At 39.4% G+C, this 18,234-nt stretch overlaps 1 protein-coding gene across 1 annotated transcript in view; it reads right to left on the reverse strand.

Moving 5' to 3' along the window:
* Nucleotides 1-425: 425 nt before the first annotated feature.
* Nucleotides 426-18,234, reverse strand: part of LOC105499446 (NADH:ubiquinone oxidoreductase complex assembly factor 2) — a 235,361-nt gene continuing 217,552 nt past the window's right edge. The window contains exon 4 of the mRNA XM_071098888.1: nt 426-1,064. Coding sequence (XP_070954989.1) covers nt 990-1,064 — 75 coding nt within the window. The 3' untranslated portion in view covers nt 426-989. The remainder of the gene's footprint in view (nt 1,065-18,234) is intronic.

Raw genomic sequence — 18,234 nt, forward strand, 5'->3', positions numbered from 1 at the left:
TTGAATAAATTATTTCTTTGTGCTTTATTTCCTCATCTGAAAAATAAGATAATGGCACCTACATCGAATGACAACTGTCTCTTCTATAATATGAATATAATAGCATGTCCTCCAAAAAACCATTTTGGAGATTATATGACCTAATATATGTCAAGTCCTTAGTATGGTACCTGGTGCATAGTAGGCATCATGTGTAATCTATCTTCATTACTATTATCTTATCATTGTTTTTATTATCATCCCATTTAACAGACAAGGACATGGAAATATTAAAAAGTTGATTTAATTTCTCCATGGCTGCACAGTTACACAACAGCAGAGCTGGAATATACACTCAGGTAGTTCAATAATATCTTCTTCAAAGTCTCCATATAGAACATGTCCATTAAAAATGCAGTTTTTAAGTCACTGAATACATATTTATTACTTGCCAGTTATGTATGGATACATTGAATAAAACAGTTTAAATTGAACAAGACAGACTCAGTTGGCAGGAAGAGAGGAGAAAGTAAGGAGGGTGTCCATGTGTATTAGTCTATTCTCACACTGCTATAAAGGATTACCCGAGACTGGGTAATTTATAAAGAAAAGAAGTTTCATTGACTCACAGTTCCACAGGCTGTACAAGAGCATGGCTGGGGAGCCCTCAGGAAACTTACAACCATGGTGGAAGGGTAAAAAGGAAGCAAGCACATTTTCACATGGCAGCAGGAGGGACAGAGCAAAGGGGAAGTGTCACACACTTTTAAACCATCAGATCTTGTGAGAACTCACTATCATAAGAACAGCAAGGGGGAAATCTGCCCCCATGATCCAATCCTCTCCCACCAGATCCCTCCCCCAACATTGCGAATTACAATTCAACATGAGATTTGGGTGGGTACACAGAGACAAACTATATCATTCTGCCCCGGCCTCTCCCAAATCTCATGTCCTTCTCACATTTCCAAACACAATCATGGCTTCCCAACAGTCCCCAAAGTTTTAATTCATTCCAGCATTAACTCAAAATTCCAAGTCCAAAGTTTCATCTGAGACAAGGCAATTTCCTTCTGCCTGTCAGCCTGTAAAAACAAAAGCAAGTTAGTTACTTCCTGGGGAGACAGGCATTGGTTAAATGCTCACATTTCAAAAGGAAGAAATTGGCCAACACAAAGGGGGTACAGGCCCCACACAAGTCTGAAATCCAGCAGGGCAGTCATTAAATCTTAAAGCTCCAAAATGATTTCCTTTGACTCCATGTCTCACATCCAGGCTACACTGATGCAAGGTGTGGGCTCCCAAGGCATCGGGTAGCTCTGCTCCTGTGGCTCTGCAGGGTACAGTCCCTGTGGCTGCTTTCACTGACCAGCATTGAGTGCCTGTGGCTTCTCCAGGTGCATGATGCAAGTTGTTGATGGATCTGATTCTGGGGTCTGGAGGATGGTGGCCCTCTTCTCACAGCTCCACTAAGCAGTGTCCCAGTGGGGACTCTATGTGGGGGCTCCAATCCCACATTTCCCCCTTGGCACTGCCCTAGGAGAGGGTCTCCATGAAGGCTCCATCCCTGCAGTAGACTTGTATTAGTCCATGTGTCACACTGCTATAAAGAAATATCTGAGACTGGGTAATTTATAAGGGAAAGAGGTTGAATTGACTCACAGGTCCACATGGCTGGGAGGCCTCAAGAAACTTACAATCATGATAAGAAAGTGACGGAGAAGCAAGGACCTTCTTCACATGGCAGTAGGAGAGAGAAGTGCAAGCGAGGAAGTGCCACACTTTTTAAAACATCAGATCTCATGAGAATCCCTCACTTTCATGAGAATAGCATGAGGGAAACTGCCTTCATAATGCAATCACCTCCCTCCCTCAACACGTGGGGATTACAATTCAAGATGAGATTTGTGGGGACACAGAGCCAAGTCATATCAAGACTTCTGCCTGGGCATCCAGGCATTTCCATACATCCCCTGAAATCTAGGCAGAGGCTCCCAAACCTCAACTCTTGTCTTCTGCACACCCACAGGCCCAAGCTCATGAAGTCACCGAGGCTTGGGCTTGCACCCTCTGAAGCAATGGCCCGAGCTGTACCTTGACTTCTTTTAGCCAAAGCTAGAGCTGAAGCATCTGTGATGCAGGGCACCATGTCTTAAGGCTGCACAGGACCTTCAACCTGGCCCATGAAACCATTTTTCCATCTTAAGCCTCCAGGCCTGTGATGGGAAGGGCTGCTGTGAAGGTCTCTGAAATGCCCTGGAAATATTTTCCCCATTGTCTTGCATATTAACATTCAGCTCTTCTTCACTTATGCAAATTTCTGCAGCCTTGAATTCCTCCCCGGAAAATGGATTTTTCTTTTCTACCTCATGGTCGGGCTGCAAATTTTCCAAACTTCCATCTGAGACCACCTCAGCCTGGACTTCACTGTCCATAACACTATCAGTATTTCAGTTACAATCACTCAACAACTCTCCTGGACATTCCAAACTTTCCCTCATCTTCCTGTCTTCTTCTGATGCCTCTAAACTGTTCTATCCTCTGCCCATTTTCCAGTTCCAAAGTTGTTTCCACATATTCAGGTATCTTTATAGCAAGACCCCTCTTCTCTGGTAAAAATTTTCTGCATTAGTCCATTCTCACACTGCTATAAAGAACTACCTAAGACTAGGCAATTTATAAAGAAAAGAGGTTTCATTGACTCACAGTTCCACAGTCTGTACAGGAGACGGCTAGGGAGGCCTCAGGAAGTCCTCCTGCCAATCATGGCAGAAGGATGAAAGGAGAGCAAGCACATCTTCACATGGTGGCAGGAGAGAGAGACAGAATGAAGGGGGAAGTGCCACATACTTTTAAACCATTAGATCTTGTGAGAACTCACTATCATAACAGAAAGGGAGAAATCTGTCCCCATGATCCAATCCCCTCCAACCAGTTCTCTCCCCCAACATTGGGAATTACAATTCAACATGATATTTTGGTGGGGTACAGTGCCAAACCATATCGCCATGCAATGGGGGCAGTCTGGCACATGGTATCAGCCTGGGTAGCGTAAGGAGGGCATGCATTGAGGGGTAGAAGGGGAAGTAGCACTTGATGCCCTTGGCAGAGTTTCAGACCCCAAGGGAGGTGAAGAGGGCACTTGTATTGGAGAGGTAGCAGTGGCAAAGGAAGATGGGTTACATATAGAGACATTAACCAAATAAGGAAGTACATGAAAGATAATGGGAGAGGGGTTTCTCATTGTCAGGGTAGGGAGTTACAAATATGGAAAGGATGAAAACTAGAATAGACTTTGTGGTGTTGGACTGGAATTGACGGTATTGGTATGAACTGTGTATCCGTTAAAGAAATGGACATCACAGTTTATAATCTTCCCACAAAGAAAACTCCAAGCACAGATGGCTTCAAGGTAAATTCTCCCAAATATTTAATGAATAAATAATAACAATTTTACTCAAACATTTCCAAAAATAGAGCAGAAAATACAAAGATATTACAACAAAGGAAACTACAAACCAGTATCCCTTATGAACATAGATGTAAAAATTTTAAACAAAATTTTAGCATATCAAATACAACAATATATTAAACGGATTAAAGGATAGTATATCATAACCAAGTGGGGTTCATCCGAGAAATATAGGATTGGTTTAACATTAGAAAATCAATCAATGGAATTCATCACGGTAACACACTAAAAGAGAAAAACATGATTATCTCAATAGATGAAGAAAAGGCATTTGACAAAATCCTGCTAAGATTCTGTTCTACCTCATCAAGCACAACCTGTGTTGAAAAGGATCATTTGAGAGGGAGGAACATTGATAATTGTCTATTCTTCAAGATATTCAAAGCTGGGACTCCACAGCCATTATCGTTACATGTTGCTCAAGCATATATTCTAACTTTCACTTACCTCTTACCTAAATGCATTAGATTATCATTTAACTTGTTGTTTCTCAAACTCTGTTGCTTGAAACACCAGTGTTCCTTGAAATATAAGGCCCCCCTTTTTTTTTTTTCTTTTTTTTTTGAGACGGAGTCTCGCTCTGTCGCCCAGGCTGGAGTGCAGTGGTCGGATCTCAGCTCACTGCAAACTCCGCCTCCCAGGTTTATGCCATTCTCCTGCCTCAGCCTCCCGAGCAGCTGGGACTACAGGCGCCCGCCACCTCGCCCGGCTAGTTTTTTGTATTTTTTAGTAGAGACGGGGTTTCACCGTGTTCGCCAGGATGGTCTTGATCTCCTGACCTCGTGATCCGCCCGTCTCGGCCTCCCAAAGTGCTGGGATTACAGGCTTGAGCCACCGCGCCCGGCTAATATAAGGCCCTTTTTGGAACCTCAAGTGCATATTAACATATTAAAATTCTAAGTCCAGGGAAGAAACCATATCCAAGATCTTTTTATTTCATGTGAATTTCAACCATTGCTGTCTTATCAGGGGAACTATTCTATACTTGCTGATAGAAGCATTTTATTTTGACCCATCCATCCATTCTTGCTTATATATTACATAATATGTACAGGAGCTTGTAAAATAATAGCATGGCTAGAGCAGGCTGGGAAAACTTGGTGGAAAGGTAAATGTCCTGGACTCTTGCCTGCTGCCAGTTTACAGTAATCTTCCTTAAACATCACTTTTCTTCCAATGCTCCTCTGCCTGTATAACTTCCTACATACACCAACTCTGTACTCCACCATGGAAATTAGTAAGTTTTCTTAGATATTTTTCCAATTCTTTGGTTTTAATATCTTTAAATTCATAAAAGACTCTCAAATGCTTAATTCAGATTAATAAAAACAATATGTTGGCAATAAAATATTTTAAAACCACAGAAGAGATCAATGAAAAAGATAACTTTCAGTTGTCCTGGAGAAGCCCTTTAAGGGGTTTCTCTATATATACCCAGAGAAAGCAACGTGGTGAAAATGAAATTTCTACTGGTGTTTGCTAATACAGTGTTTCTTTCTATAAGCATGGAAAACATATTAAAGAGAATTGTGTCCCGTGAGAGGTGAATCTATAAAGAAGCTGGGCATCAAATCATAAACCTACCACGGGAAAGTAAAATAAAAAGGGAAACCCAGCAGAGCATTTTCCTTTTGTTGTGTTCAGGGCATTAGTGAATTATTCTTTGTGCAAAGCGCTGCACATCTGGGAAGTGAATAGTTTAAATAAAGTAGTAATATATTTAAGAGTACCTTTTGAAAGTTACAATCCCCAAGGAAGATAAACCATAAGAATCCTTTCATTGCAAAAAAGAATTCAAACACATTTGTTATAACAAAGGAGCAAAATGGATCATGGTATGTGTAATATGCTGACTGTACAAAAAACAGCATTCTTGCTCAGTCTGATCCTGCATAAGTAATTTTTCAATTAAAGTGCCTTTTCCTCAACACTTGAAATAGTTCTCAGATGAGTTGTAAAGCACTCATGTTAACTGCATTAGGCCAATGGTCATTTAGTGTAAACAGGAACAAGACTTCAGCTAAGCTAGAATAGTGTGACAAACATTATTTTGATTCTTCCTGTGAAGCTTTAGAACAAAGCTCATAAAAGCAGAAAGATACTGAAATCAATTTACAATGATCTGGCCTTAGCTGGCAAAATCAGGCCAAGCCCTCAAATACATAGGCTTTGAAGCACAAGTCCATTAGACAATATACATTTGTATCTTAATATACTATCTATTTTGTCTTCCAGGTTCCAAAGGGAAACAAAAGGCCCAAATTGTAATTATTAATGGCTTCAGAAATACATTAATATTATCTATACTAAGAACATGTATAGAGGAATAACATTGTAAGAAAAATTGTGGAGAAAACAGACTATTACATGGATTCATCAAAACTATTATTTTCTATCTTTCAGGAAAGAGGCTTTCAAAGCAGAAACAGTTTTAAGTTAAAGGAATCCATCTTTTCCCCCTTTTTAGAATAAAGGAAAAATTAAAGTTCTGGACATCTGAAAAGTCATATCCATTTGTACAAATAATTTTACTCCACAGTATATTTATCAAGGGAATGCATATTTGGTTGAGACTTAGCATCTTAATAGCATTGCCATGGTCACTGTGAAGTACATTTAAAAAATGAAAGATACAATCCCTGCCCTCTAAGGACTTTTTATCCTGTTAATTTTAAAATTCTAGAAATAATACCAGATATGGTTTAAAATTAAAATGCATTTTATTTTCTTGGTGAAACATACTTGTAGACATTAATATTAAGCAAAGATACAATCCTGAATAATCTTTTTAGTTACATGGATGAAAATGGTCATCTTTATAATCCAGACAGCATTTACCACTAGAATAACCAAAAGAATAGCTGTTTTCCTCATTAGATTACTGGCTCACTAAATTTTCACTCAGAAAAAGACAGTTTCATTTTCATGTCATATTCCTTTTTACTAACTAGGACTATGTCCAACAGAAATGCAAGCCTATGTGCATTAAGGGATAGCATAACTATATTCACAGCAACATTATCTGTAATGCAAACTGTAAGCAACCCAGATGTCCAACACAGTAGAATGCATAAATAAGTTGTCATTTATATAATGGAATACTACATAGCAATGAAAATGAACAGACTGTGTCTACATTCAACATCATAGATAACAAGTGAAAGAAACAAGACAAAAGAATGTATAAAGTATGACCTCATTCCGTAAAGTTTCCAGACACACAACACTAAACTACGTGGTTGTATATGGTACATATGGATGCACATCCAAGTAGTAAACTGTAAAGAAAAGCAATAAATGATTACTTTAAAAGTAAGATTAGGCTGGGCACAGTGGCTCATGTCTGTAATACTAGCACTTTGGGAGGCTGAGGCAGGCAGATCACCTGAGGTCAGGAGTTCAAGACTAGCCTGGCCAACATGGCAAAAACCCATCTCTACTAAAAATACAAAAATTAGCCCGGTGTGGTGGTGCATGCCCGTAATCCCAGCTACTCGGGAGGCTGAGGCAGGCGAATCACTTGAGCCTAGGAGGCAGAGATTGCAGTGAACCGAGATTGCACCACTATACTCTAGCTTGGGTGACAGAGCGAGACTCTGTCTCAAAAAAAAAAGTAAGATTAGAACTTACTCAGGGAATAAGAATCGAGCTTGAAGAGAGGGTTGTGACTGGAAAGAGATCCACAAGACTTCTGACATGCTAGTCAAATTATTCTCTTCTCCTCCTTCTCCACCTACTTATTTTTACCATGGGTGGCAGTTACAAAGTGTATTAATTCTTACAACCATTTGTAAGCTGTACATGTCATATGTTATCACTTTCCTGTATGTTACACTTCATAGTAAAATATGTTTTTTTTAAAATACCCAAGGGTTACTACACTAATACACACATGCGTGCGCACACGCACAGACACACACACACACACACATACACACACATATTCTAACTGGCTTCAAAGAGAAAAGAAAAAACCTTGATTTTATATTAGACTTCCCTTGTTCTCCTTCTGCTGAGCACATATTAAGTGGTCAAATGTACTTACCAACTAAAGAGATAAGAGTTTCAAAGTGCGTCAAAATGTACCATTCAGTGTCATGAGTGTTATTTGAGAGCTTTAAAGACTTATGTGGCTTTTTTTGGCTGATGGTGGAAGTGCATGTATGCCTATTCTCTCTCATTGTCTGTTGACAACACTAACTGATATATGACTATGCAGAAGTAGTGCTTGAAAAAAAATGGGCATCTTCCTGTGCTTACAGCTGTGACACAGAAGCAGCTCAACTTTGATCTTACACCTATGGCCTGCCCCTAAGTTTTGCTTCCATCATTACTGTGGATTCTAATCTTAGGAAAAGTCTGCCTCTTTGAAAAAACAAATATACAAACCTGAGCTAACCCAGCCATGTCAACCTATAATATTATTTATCTGACTTAAGCCTTAAACAACCAATTTTTCTCCATATTCCTGAATTAGTTGGGTACTAGGTTATTGTGTTACCAAATTAGCTCCCTTTCAACTGCCCTGAATGAAACCTGTAACAAATTCTAATTACTGGTGATGGGATATCCTTAGAGCCTCTTTCAGCAATTATCCCAATAAAAATCTTGGTTAACAGACTGACAATATCAAACTCTGACATATTACATCAGAAAGAAACTGAGTTGACCAATTTTCCATCTCTTTACTCCAGAATGGATTTTCTAAAGGAGCACAGAAAATCTATACAGCAATTTTATTCTCCCCTCTGCAATCATCGGTATTCTCCCCTCTGCAATCATACTCTAGCTCCTGTGTAGGTCAAAATCAATTTAACATTTAAAAGTCCCTAAGGTCATGCACAGTGGCTCATGCCTGTAATCCCAGCACTTAGGGAGGCAGAGGTGGGAGGATAGCTCAAGCCCAGGAGTTCGAGACCTGCTTGGGCAATATAGAGATTCCATTCTCTGAAAAAAGGAAAAAAAAAAAAAAAAAGATAAAAATACCTGAATCTGGTCTATGTTCTCAGAAAGTTGAATTTTATTTTTCAAAATCGATATGACCTAGTAATGTTCTGGTGCAAACAATATTGAAGGCAATACAGCTCACTCTTTATCATCCAAAGGTTATCCATAGCATAGCTTACTTCAAGCAAACCTTGATCCAAAACTTGGTAAAATAATTAACAATATTACTTAAGTCACATGTGGTCAACAGTCTGTCTACTTAATCTATCACCCAGAATCCAGGCCTTAAAGGCAAAATAATTATTTGTCTCTCTTTATTCTGGCAAAGATAAACATTGAATGAAAATGGGCATCTCTTTTTAGTCTGGTGCTTTATTTCAGCCTGAATTATACTTTTTCTCATTTTTTAAATAAGGTAAATAGGAATGACTTCTGCAAGGGGGAAGGATAAAAGAGATATAGAACAAAGATCTGGAACAATCCTATAAACTTACATTATTCTACTTAAATGATGTCTAAATTACAGCCTAATACTTGACTCCAAAATACTATGGCTCAAAGGATATTTCTCCAAAGTTAATTACATACTGACTGTAAGAACGTGATATGACAGAGCAAATATAGGCCATAACTGGTAACCCTATTCCCCAACATCACTGTTATAAATGGGGCATCTCTGAATTAGAGTTTCCCAAACTATCATGCCCATTCAAATACATATGCCAAGCCTCATTTCATACTGAAATTATGTCAGGATTAGTTACTATTTGGCTGATGCATACCATGTTTACTTTCACGTTTAATGAAATGAAAACTGACATATAGCATATAACATTTTCTGTGGGAGCAGAAACCAATGTGATCTAGGACAAAATGTAAACTTCTTACATTTAAAAAAAGCATTTTAACAAGAGGAATAAAAATACCACTTTACATTTGTGAGTAACTAGGATTCAAACTGAAAGTCCTCTGATTCCATGCCACAGCTGTCCTTAGTTTGCTTAATAATGATTTATCCAAAATCTTCATATGATAAAAGCAATTTTAGTAAGTAACTGTAACATCTCAGGCTTTTGTTTATCATGAGACAGACATGTATTCTCATTTTTTTCTATCCTCTGCCCCCAATAATAACTTATAGAATAAAATTTGAGTTAAAAAAGCCATGCATTTTCCAACCAAACATCTTCCCTGATAAATATTATTTGAAATTAGACTATAGCTATGTGCCTTCTTTTTCCACTCCTCAGTGGCAGTTAGTGGCAGAAAACAGATGATCAAAGCAAGAGCAGGATCTAGAATTTGCACATATTAGCATAGATTATTTTAATTGAATACAAGTCCAGAAATTACGTATAAATGGTTTCTAAATCAAATATGGTTTAAAATTAATGAAGTACTTATATTAGGTTGGTGCAATTACCAAAAACCACAATTACTTTTGCACCAACCTCATAGTAAGAAGTTAATTCATTAGTTAAGATCACACCTATTCAGATAATCATAACTATCTAGCAGCTTCAATTGCAATATTTCTTTTATCTCTCCTAAGATACAGAGAGCAAAATCATTATTTTATTGGATTACTTTATTTTTTTAATTTTTAAAGACAATATGTGATTATTTGTTCAATGCTAGAGCTCTGAGTTGTGATAAATGCTATGTAAACAATGGTTGTTATATTTAAAATCATGCTTCCCTCAGTTTTTGGAGAGCCAGTGGTTACTTAAATAAATAAGTAATGTGCTGTGTATACACAGAAAATAAAAATTTAAATACCTATCTTTGTGTCAAATTGTGTTTCTTTAAAGAAGGCAGATGGACAATTCTCACTCAACACACATAATACTTAGATATTTTAAAGTTGTTCTTGAACTCAAACAAGGATTCTAAAACGATCGTCCAAGCATGAAAAAAAATATCATCTTGGCACACCAGAGTTTCCTAAAACTACTGCATAAGAAACTAAAAATGGAAGACAAAAATCTTTGATTAAAACTTCTGTTATCAGGAAAAATGATAACAAATAACAATTACTTAACAAAATTTGCAGTAATCTACCTGTGGTCCTTGATATATTCATTGTTGCTTTTCAGTGATGGAATTCCCTCTCATTTAGTGGTCCTCTTAGGCTCATATGTCCAGAGGTCTCTATGAATCAGGTGGAGGAAGATGATGGAGAAGCTGGATAGGAGAGAACACTGTGCCAACGGCAGGGCTGGGTAGTGGAGAACATGCCACAGCTGTGCCCACTTAGAATCCTAAACACAGTTGTCTAGGTCAGTGGTTCCTAAGCTTGTCTACAAATAGGAATCACCCGAGGAGTTAAAGCTCTCCTGGCACCTATGTCCTACCTCGAGAAATAGTGATTTAATTGGTTTGGGATATGTCCTGGGCTTTGGCATTTGAGAGATCTCCAGGCAATTCTAATGTGCAGACAAGTTTGGTCACAACTGGTTTATATTATTTTATATTTTTGAAAAATTAGGTTCATGTCCATTTTAGTATGCTTCTTATATCAGTCTCAGGGTATCTGGGGAAATCTAGAGGACTACTCTAGAGGACTAGAATATTCTCATAACTGTAAATCCATGGAGGTAAACCAAGATTCAAAAGCAAAACTGCAATATAATTGATTTATGAATCATTGTCAAAAGGAGAATAAAACTAGGAAATATAAAGGCATTAGAATAAGCTAAGATTTATAAAATGTTTCTTTCAGACAAGAATTATTAGTGTATGGATTTTTTTCTAAACTCAAGCCCTAGAAACATTCTTCTGTTTGCCACTCTAAAACCAGATGGAATAATCAGAGAACACTGTCTATAATAATCTGGGTTTAAGTAATGATCTGGATTTGTACGACCTAGTCCAACGTTCCACCTTATCAGATGGACCAGGTTGGCAACTGCTGGAATGAGGAAGAAGGAATTGATATTACACATGAATAAACCTGTGGAGAAGCTAAGTTCATTAATGTTCTGTTGGCAGGAATCAAAATGACTTAGAAGCAGCCAAGCTGAATTACAGGTTTGATTTACTTAAGAGATACAAGTTATGTGGACTTCAGCATTTTTTTATACCAGCCTTTAGGCAGCCTTGATATTGAGACCTCATAATCCTTCCTTTCACAGTAAGATCCAGTTGTATTTCCCTGTGGCTTCTCCATTCTTGTGGGGGTATATGAGCTGTGAGTACAGAAGACATAGAATAGTTTTAAAAGGTCAAAAGTATCAGTTTATCAAAAGCAAACATTGGGAATACTAAATATCTCTGCTCCTTTTTTTGTTTTGTTTTTTGAGACAGTCTTGCTCTGTCACCCAGGCTGGGTGGCGCCATCTCGGCTCACTGCAAGCTCCGCCTCCTGGGTTCACGCCATTCTCCTGCCTCAGCCTCCAGAGTAGCTGGGACTACAGGCACCCGCCACCACACCCGGCTAATTTTTTTTGTATTTTTAGTAGAGATGGGGTTTCACTGTGTTAGCCAGGATGGTCTCGATCTCCTGACGTCATGATCTGCCCACCTTGGACTCCCAAAGTGCTGGGATTACAGGCTTGAGCCACGGTGCCCGGCCTCCTTTTTTTTGGGAAAAAAAAAAAAAAAAGTAAGCCTCACTCATAACAGGTGAGTAGATTGAAACTGGAAAAAACATATATTTCAGTGTCAGGTTCACAATGGGAATATGCAGCTTCATTCTGATTCATGGAGCTAACATATCTTAAGTAGACAGAAGTGCTGAGCTGAATGTATTACTCCTTTGACATGGAAACAATGACTAGATCATAATGGGGATATGTAGATGTTGCTTTCCCAGTCCTTCCCACCTCATGACACAAAGTAATCTGCTGTCAGTTCAAAATTCTACCAACAGCTGGGCAAACCAAGGCATTACCTGCTTATGTGGGGTAATGGTGCCTAAGAGAAGAGTATGGTGGGAGTGAACTGTAGCCAGCAGACAAAAATAGTAAAAAGCAGCATGCATGGTTCAGTTTTAAAGGCTTCTTTGGTTTAATGCAATGGAATGTGTTCCAAATGTCAAGAAAGCTAATTCTCAAGATCTTCCCAGTCTCACTGAAAGCTGACTGCAAATCACCAAAGCACCAAAATAGAAGGTAGTTGTCGATTATTTCCAAATACACCAAATCACCCACAAGAACGTGCTCTTCTGACAAGTGACATGGCAACTGGGTTTTCATTTCAAGGGCCAACTGCAACCAGTTGTTTATTCTGAGGCTTTAAACATAACAGGTCCCAAACTGAACTGTTTCAGTTTCAGATGGAGGGTTCATTTCCCTCCGTCTTCTGCTTTTGTTTCCCCCATACTTGCTGCCAAAGTTAGTCTCCCACCTACGCAATCAGCAAACCAGAACTGGGAGTCATCCCGGGCTCCTCTGTGTTTCAGTGCCTCCCTCCACGTCCTAGCCATCGTAGATCCTCACTAGCAAATTCATTTACCCCTACTCTCCATTCCTTTGGCCACCACTATGGGTCGCCACCACTACAGGTCGTGTCCTCATCTTTCACCCCTCTGGAGTTTTTTCCTGACCCATTACTCAAACATAAGCATACCATCTCCCTGCTTATTCTCTGACAGCTGTGCACCTGTACTCTTGCTTCTCCTCTGCCTGGAATGTTTATTTCCCCAAGTTCTTGCTAACTAGCTTTTGATACACTTAAGCTTAAGAAATGGCCTAATATTTTCTGTCAAACCTTTTCTGATTTATCAGGCTGAGTTGGGTGTTTCCTCTTCTGTGCTGCTTATAACACCTTGTAATTTCTTTCTTATATGTTGGTCTTCTCGCCTTATTTATGACAGGGAGCTCCACATCCTGCTCAATATACCCAGGACTCGGAAAGTGCTGAGTCCACTTGTGTTAAATCAGTGATTCCTCATTTGCCTACTGGAATTACCTGGGAAACTTCAAAAAAATACTGAGGCCTGGACCCCACTGCAGACCAATTCAAGTGGAATTGCTTGGGGTGAAGCCCAGATACTTGTAGTTTTAAAAAACTGGTCAGGTGATTCTAATGTATAGACAGGGTTGAAAACCACTGTGCAAAACTATTGATCTCAAATGCGAGCTGAAGCTGTTCTCAAGAAAACAGGAAGTTTGATGGGCTTTTGCTTTTTGTTTTTTAAAGGACATTGTGTTAGTTATCTATGGCTGGGTAACAAATTATCCCAAAATTTAGTGCTTCAAACAGCCAGCCCTTCTCTCAGAGTGTCTCTGGGTCAGGAATCTGGGCACAGCTTAGTGGGTCCTCTGGCTCAGGGTTTCTTGAAGACTGCATTCATGGGGTGTCAGCCCAGGCTGGGTGCGGGGAGGAGAGCTTGCATGTGACCTCACTCAAGTGGCTATTGGCAAACATGGCTCCTCACTAGCTGTTGGCCAGAAGCTTTCTTTGGCTCTCCTGCCTTTCATCAGGGCAGCTCATAGCGTGGCAACTGGCTTCCGTTAAAGTAAGCATGTGAGAGAACGAGGGGGTGAGCAAGGTGGAAGTCAGAGTTTGTCTGTAACCTGGAAGTGACATCCATTGCTTTTTGCCAGATTCTGTCTATCAAAAGCTCTAACCCAAACTTGATGGGAGGGGATAATACAAGGGCACAAACACAAGGAAGACAATATCTTTGGGAGTCATCTTAGGCACTGCCTACCACAGACATTTAATGATGATACTCTGCCTAAAAACTAATCTACCTTAAAGGAATCCCAACTGGACCGTCTTAAAATTAGGAGCATGCACATCAATGGTTTCCTTGAAGAACAAATGTCATATGCTTTGGTAGAGATGAACTAAAAGTAAACTGACAGGTGTACTTTCTAATAATAAATTTATATTTTTGTTTAATTAACTATAGCTGCATTAATTTAAGGCCATTTAGACAAGACAATATCAAGGCAGGCCAGCTTGCATAATTCCAGCCTTTACATGGCTTTATGAATTAGGTCAATGTGCTTTCCAAAGACTGAAAGTGTTCCCTCTTCTTTTCCCTAACATTTTCCTAGTTATACAAGTTCACAGAAAATAGGCCACTCTAAGGACTCAACACAAAATGTGGTTTTAGTAAAGAGCAGATACAGTAAATCTAAAGGCAAAATATCAAGCAAAATAGGCAAGTTGATGTACTGACACTAAGCTGATGAGAGTAATAAATTTTAAGTTTGCTGCTCATTTTAGAGGGACAAGATAATGTATTGAACAACACTGAATACTGATGTTACTAACTATAAGCCTTCCTCAAAGTCCTATCAATACTAAAAGATTCATTTATCTGTGGAGTGCTCAGCATTTAATGCTAAGAATGCAAGTTAGAAGTGCTTAACAATATCTAGCAAAGTGATACAAACTACTAAAAGTGAAAAGAAACCCTTATGAGGGCACAAATGACTTGCAATCTTGAAACCTGATGTTGACAGGACATTTACACAAAATCCTAAACTGAATTTATATTCCAACTAAAAAATGCTATCTCCTAAAATCAATTTGGTTTTGGTGCAGAGAGAAAGCACTGGCCTTCCAGATTCAAAATACTGCTTTTGATAGCACCTTTTTCCTTGAATCATTTTCTAAATATTTGTTCAAAAATATCTGCAGCTTGTAAAACCTGATGGGATTTTTAAAAGGATATGATCATATTGCACACTTATAATAGATGTAACTGAGAATTGTGCTTTAAGTACTTTTTGCATGCACAGAAATTACTTATGAACAATCTGTTGTAGTTTGCTTTTAAAAAGATTAAACAGCACTGTTGGGGGAAATCTGCCCTTTCTTTCAGCTGAGGTGGCAATTCTCAGTGACGTGATTATAATTACTAAGACCTGGAAGATAAAGCCATGATCGGCTACTATTAGCCAACATAAACAATTCCATGTCAACCACTGTTAGTTACAGTAGATGTGAGGATTAAAGCCAGTAACCTAAAGACTGCTGAATCCCTACAGCCCTTTAACAAGCCTCTGAACCATCCAGATAGGGTTATTTGGGGCTTAAGTGTGAATATGTTAACCTTATTTAAAAGATGGCATTTCAGCTGCCAAACTGAAAGACAAATGAAACAGACAGGTCACTCCAAAACCTGGTAAGCTTTCTTTTCACAGTAGTATGAGTGAGCAATTCTAAAATTACTTTCTGTGTATTCTAGTCATGAGCACATAAATAAATATTTTGAGGATAATGGCAGCCAGGTTTCTTTCTGTTAAAGGAATTATAAATATGGAAAAGGGGGAAACTAGAAAGCAGCATTTGACTAGAGTTGAAGATATCAGTACAAATTTGTGGTTTTTAGTAGCTAGAAATAAATATAAGTATTTTTGTATGTATCCGTCTGCTGAGGGACTACAAGCAATGACATACTAGTAGCAATGAGCAAATCTGGCACTCAGTAGATATTGGTTCCTGAATACCATTCCATGTGGAAAGGAAGCAGAGCTCCTTGGAGAAATAGCTAATTACAGGGCTAGAGTGGGAACAGTACAAGATGAGCCTGGAACATCTTGTACCAAAAAGCAAGAAAGTCCCCAAAGAATGATGAGGACACAAGTAAAGGACATAGACATCCTGGGGCTCCCATTGGTCAAAACTGGGACAGTTAGAACATAAAAATAAGTAACAACAGTATTTGATTTGTTGACTAAGAATCCATGAGTCCATTCTGTTATAAACAAATGAAAAAATGAATGGGGGAGAAAGGAAAACGCTTTCTTTCAGTAGAATGTCAACTAATAAATATTCAGTTAGAAAAATTAGTCACTCAAGTATAGGGAGGAGGAACAGGTTTAAGTGTCCCATGGTAAAGCATTCAGTCTCTATAGTAGCCAGTGACATGAAAGTGCTGTTTCTCAATGGGGATACAGTTCTCTGCTGCAGATGGTATCACCTTGCTCCAGAATCTCAGGAGCCTATGTTATGTGTCTTCCACTGGACTTGCCATAAATTCCACACTGCATCTTTTCCCACCATTGACACACTAGGGTCTGCTGGGTCATATGATCCAAGTGTCAGGGCTGCTTATACCTGAAGCCTGGAACTGTTGCAGAGCCCTTTCCTGCTCTGGGCCCTGTTCAGAGCTGGTGGCCTTCCATGTCACTTGGTGTATGATGAGCTGGCTCATTACTTTTAGATGTGGAATGTGTTGCCTCCAGAACCCAAAGGGGCCTACCAAGTGCTATACTTCCTTATTGGTGTAGAGGCTGTAAGATGCAGCAATTTGTCTTTCACTTCGGAGAGGATATCTCGACACTGCCTTGAGCACTGGACCTCTAAAAACTTTACTAATGTGACTGGTCTCTGAATCTTCAGTGTCTATCTCCCATCCTCCGGCATTCATGTATCTTACCAAGGCCTTCACCATACTAGCTATCTCTTCCTCATCCTGTCCTATAAGTAGGATGTTGTCAATAAACCAGATCAGTGTGGTGTTCTGAGGGATTCGATGGTCCAGAGTTCTTCATATTATGACTGAGGGTCAGAGTTAACATAGGCTGAAGCAAAACTCAGCCTGAATATTTTTGTCTGTTCTACATGAAGGTGAACTATTTCTGATCCTGTTTTCCAACTGGAATGGTATAAAATGCATTTACCAAATCAAAGATTGCATACCATGTATCTGTATTGATCTGCTCTAGCAATGAGTCCAGCACAGCAGCTGAGAGCAGGATTATTCTTTGGTTAAGTTAGCAGTAGTCGATAGTTACTGTCTAGGATGTATTCAGTTTCAAGGACCAGCCTGCAAATTAAAAGATATGACTGGGACCACCACTCCTCCATCCTTCAGGTTTTAAATAGTGGGACTAATTTCTGTCATTCCCCCAGGAAACAATATTGTATCTGATTTACTATCTTGGCAGGAGTGGGAGGCAGTTTCAGTGTTTTACTTGGCTCTCCTCACTAAGACAGCTTAGTCCACAGACCGAAGCACCCTTAAAATCTAATCCCAAGAGTGCTCCCCTGGTTCTTGTGAATACGTCAGCATGTCCCAGCTGGGTTATGTTGGGATTTAATCTTAGTTACTGGCTTGGCAGCCAGGAAAGGAAGTAGGGGAAGTTGGAGAAGGTGGGAGAAAGGGCTACTGCCTTGTGGCAGCCAGCTTCCGTATCTTCTAGCACAGCAGACATACTAGACCAGAGGGTCCAGAGGGAGCTGCAGGGGCATCCATCCAGACCCCATTCCATGTTCAGGATCCCAGGTTTCTCTACATTAATAGATCTGCCTGGTCTAAATATTCAGTGCTCTGTCTCTGGAGCTCTGTGACTCTTAACAATTAGCTCTTGAACCTGTAGTTCAACTGAATCTGTCCTACAGGTAATAAAGGCCTCTTTATAAGTTACCACAGAGCCTCTCATATTTAGCTATTAACTGCTTGTGAACAGTCCCATTTCTTATTTTCCATTTGCAGTGTTTAAATACGTTAGCAATAACCAGCCAACTCTGCTGTCTTTGCAAGCATTTTCAAATGCCTGTATCACACTTAGCACCATTATTTCCCTCTATTGGGACAGGGTTCCAAGTCAACACTGGTGCAATTAAGCAATTAAGCCGCAAAGTTATGCCAGGGATTATGAATGTTCCATCTACCAACAAGGGTGACATCTTCTCGGTCAGGTAATGGATGGGACTGTTACCAGAAGCAGATGCCAAGTTGGGACTAAATGTGCAATACTTTTTATTAGGGAAAACATCTGTGAGAGAAGATGGTGAAGGAGCTGGGAAAGAACTGGTAGACTATCACACTAGGATGCAAGTCTGACCCCAAATGTAAGAGAGAGTGAAGGAAGGTTGGGTGGAAGTGTATCAGGCTGCCATGTAGCCTAAGGAAGGCTTGGCAAAGCAAT

This window comes from Macaca nemestrina, chromosome 6 (genome assembly GCF_043159975.1).
Source record: "Macaca nemestrina isolate mMacNem1 chromosome 6, mMacNem.hap1, whole genome shotgun sequence".
NCBI classification, from domain to species: Eukaryota; Metazoa; Chordata; class Mammalia; order Primates; family Cercopithecidae; genus Macaca; species Macaca nemestrina.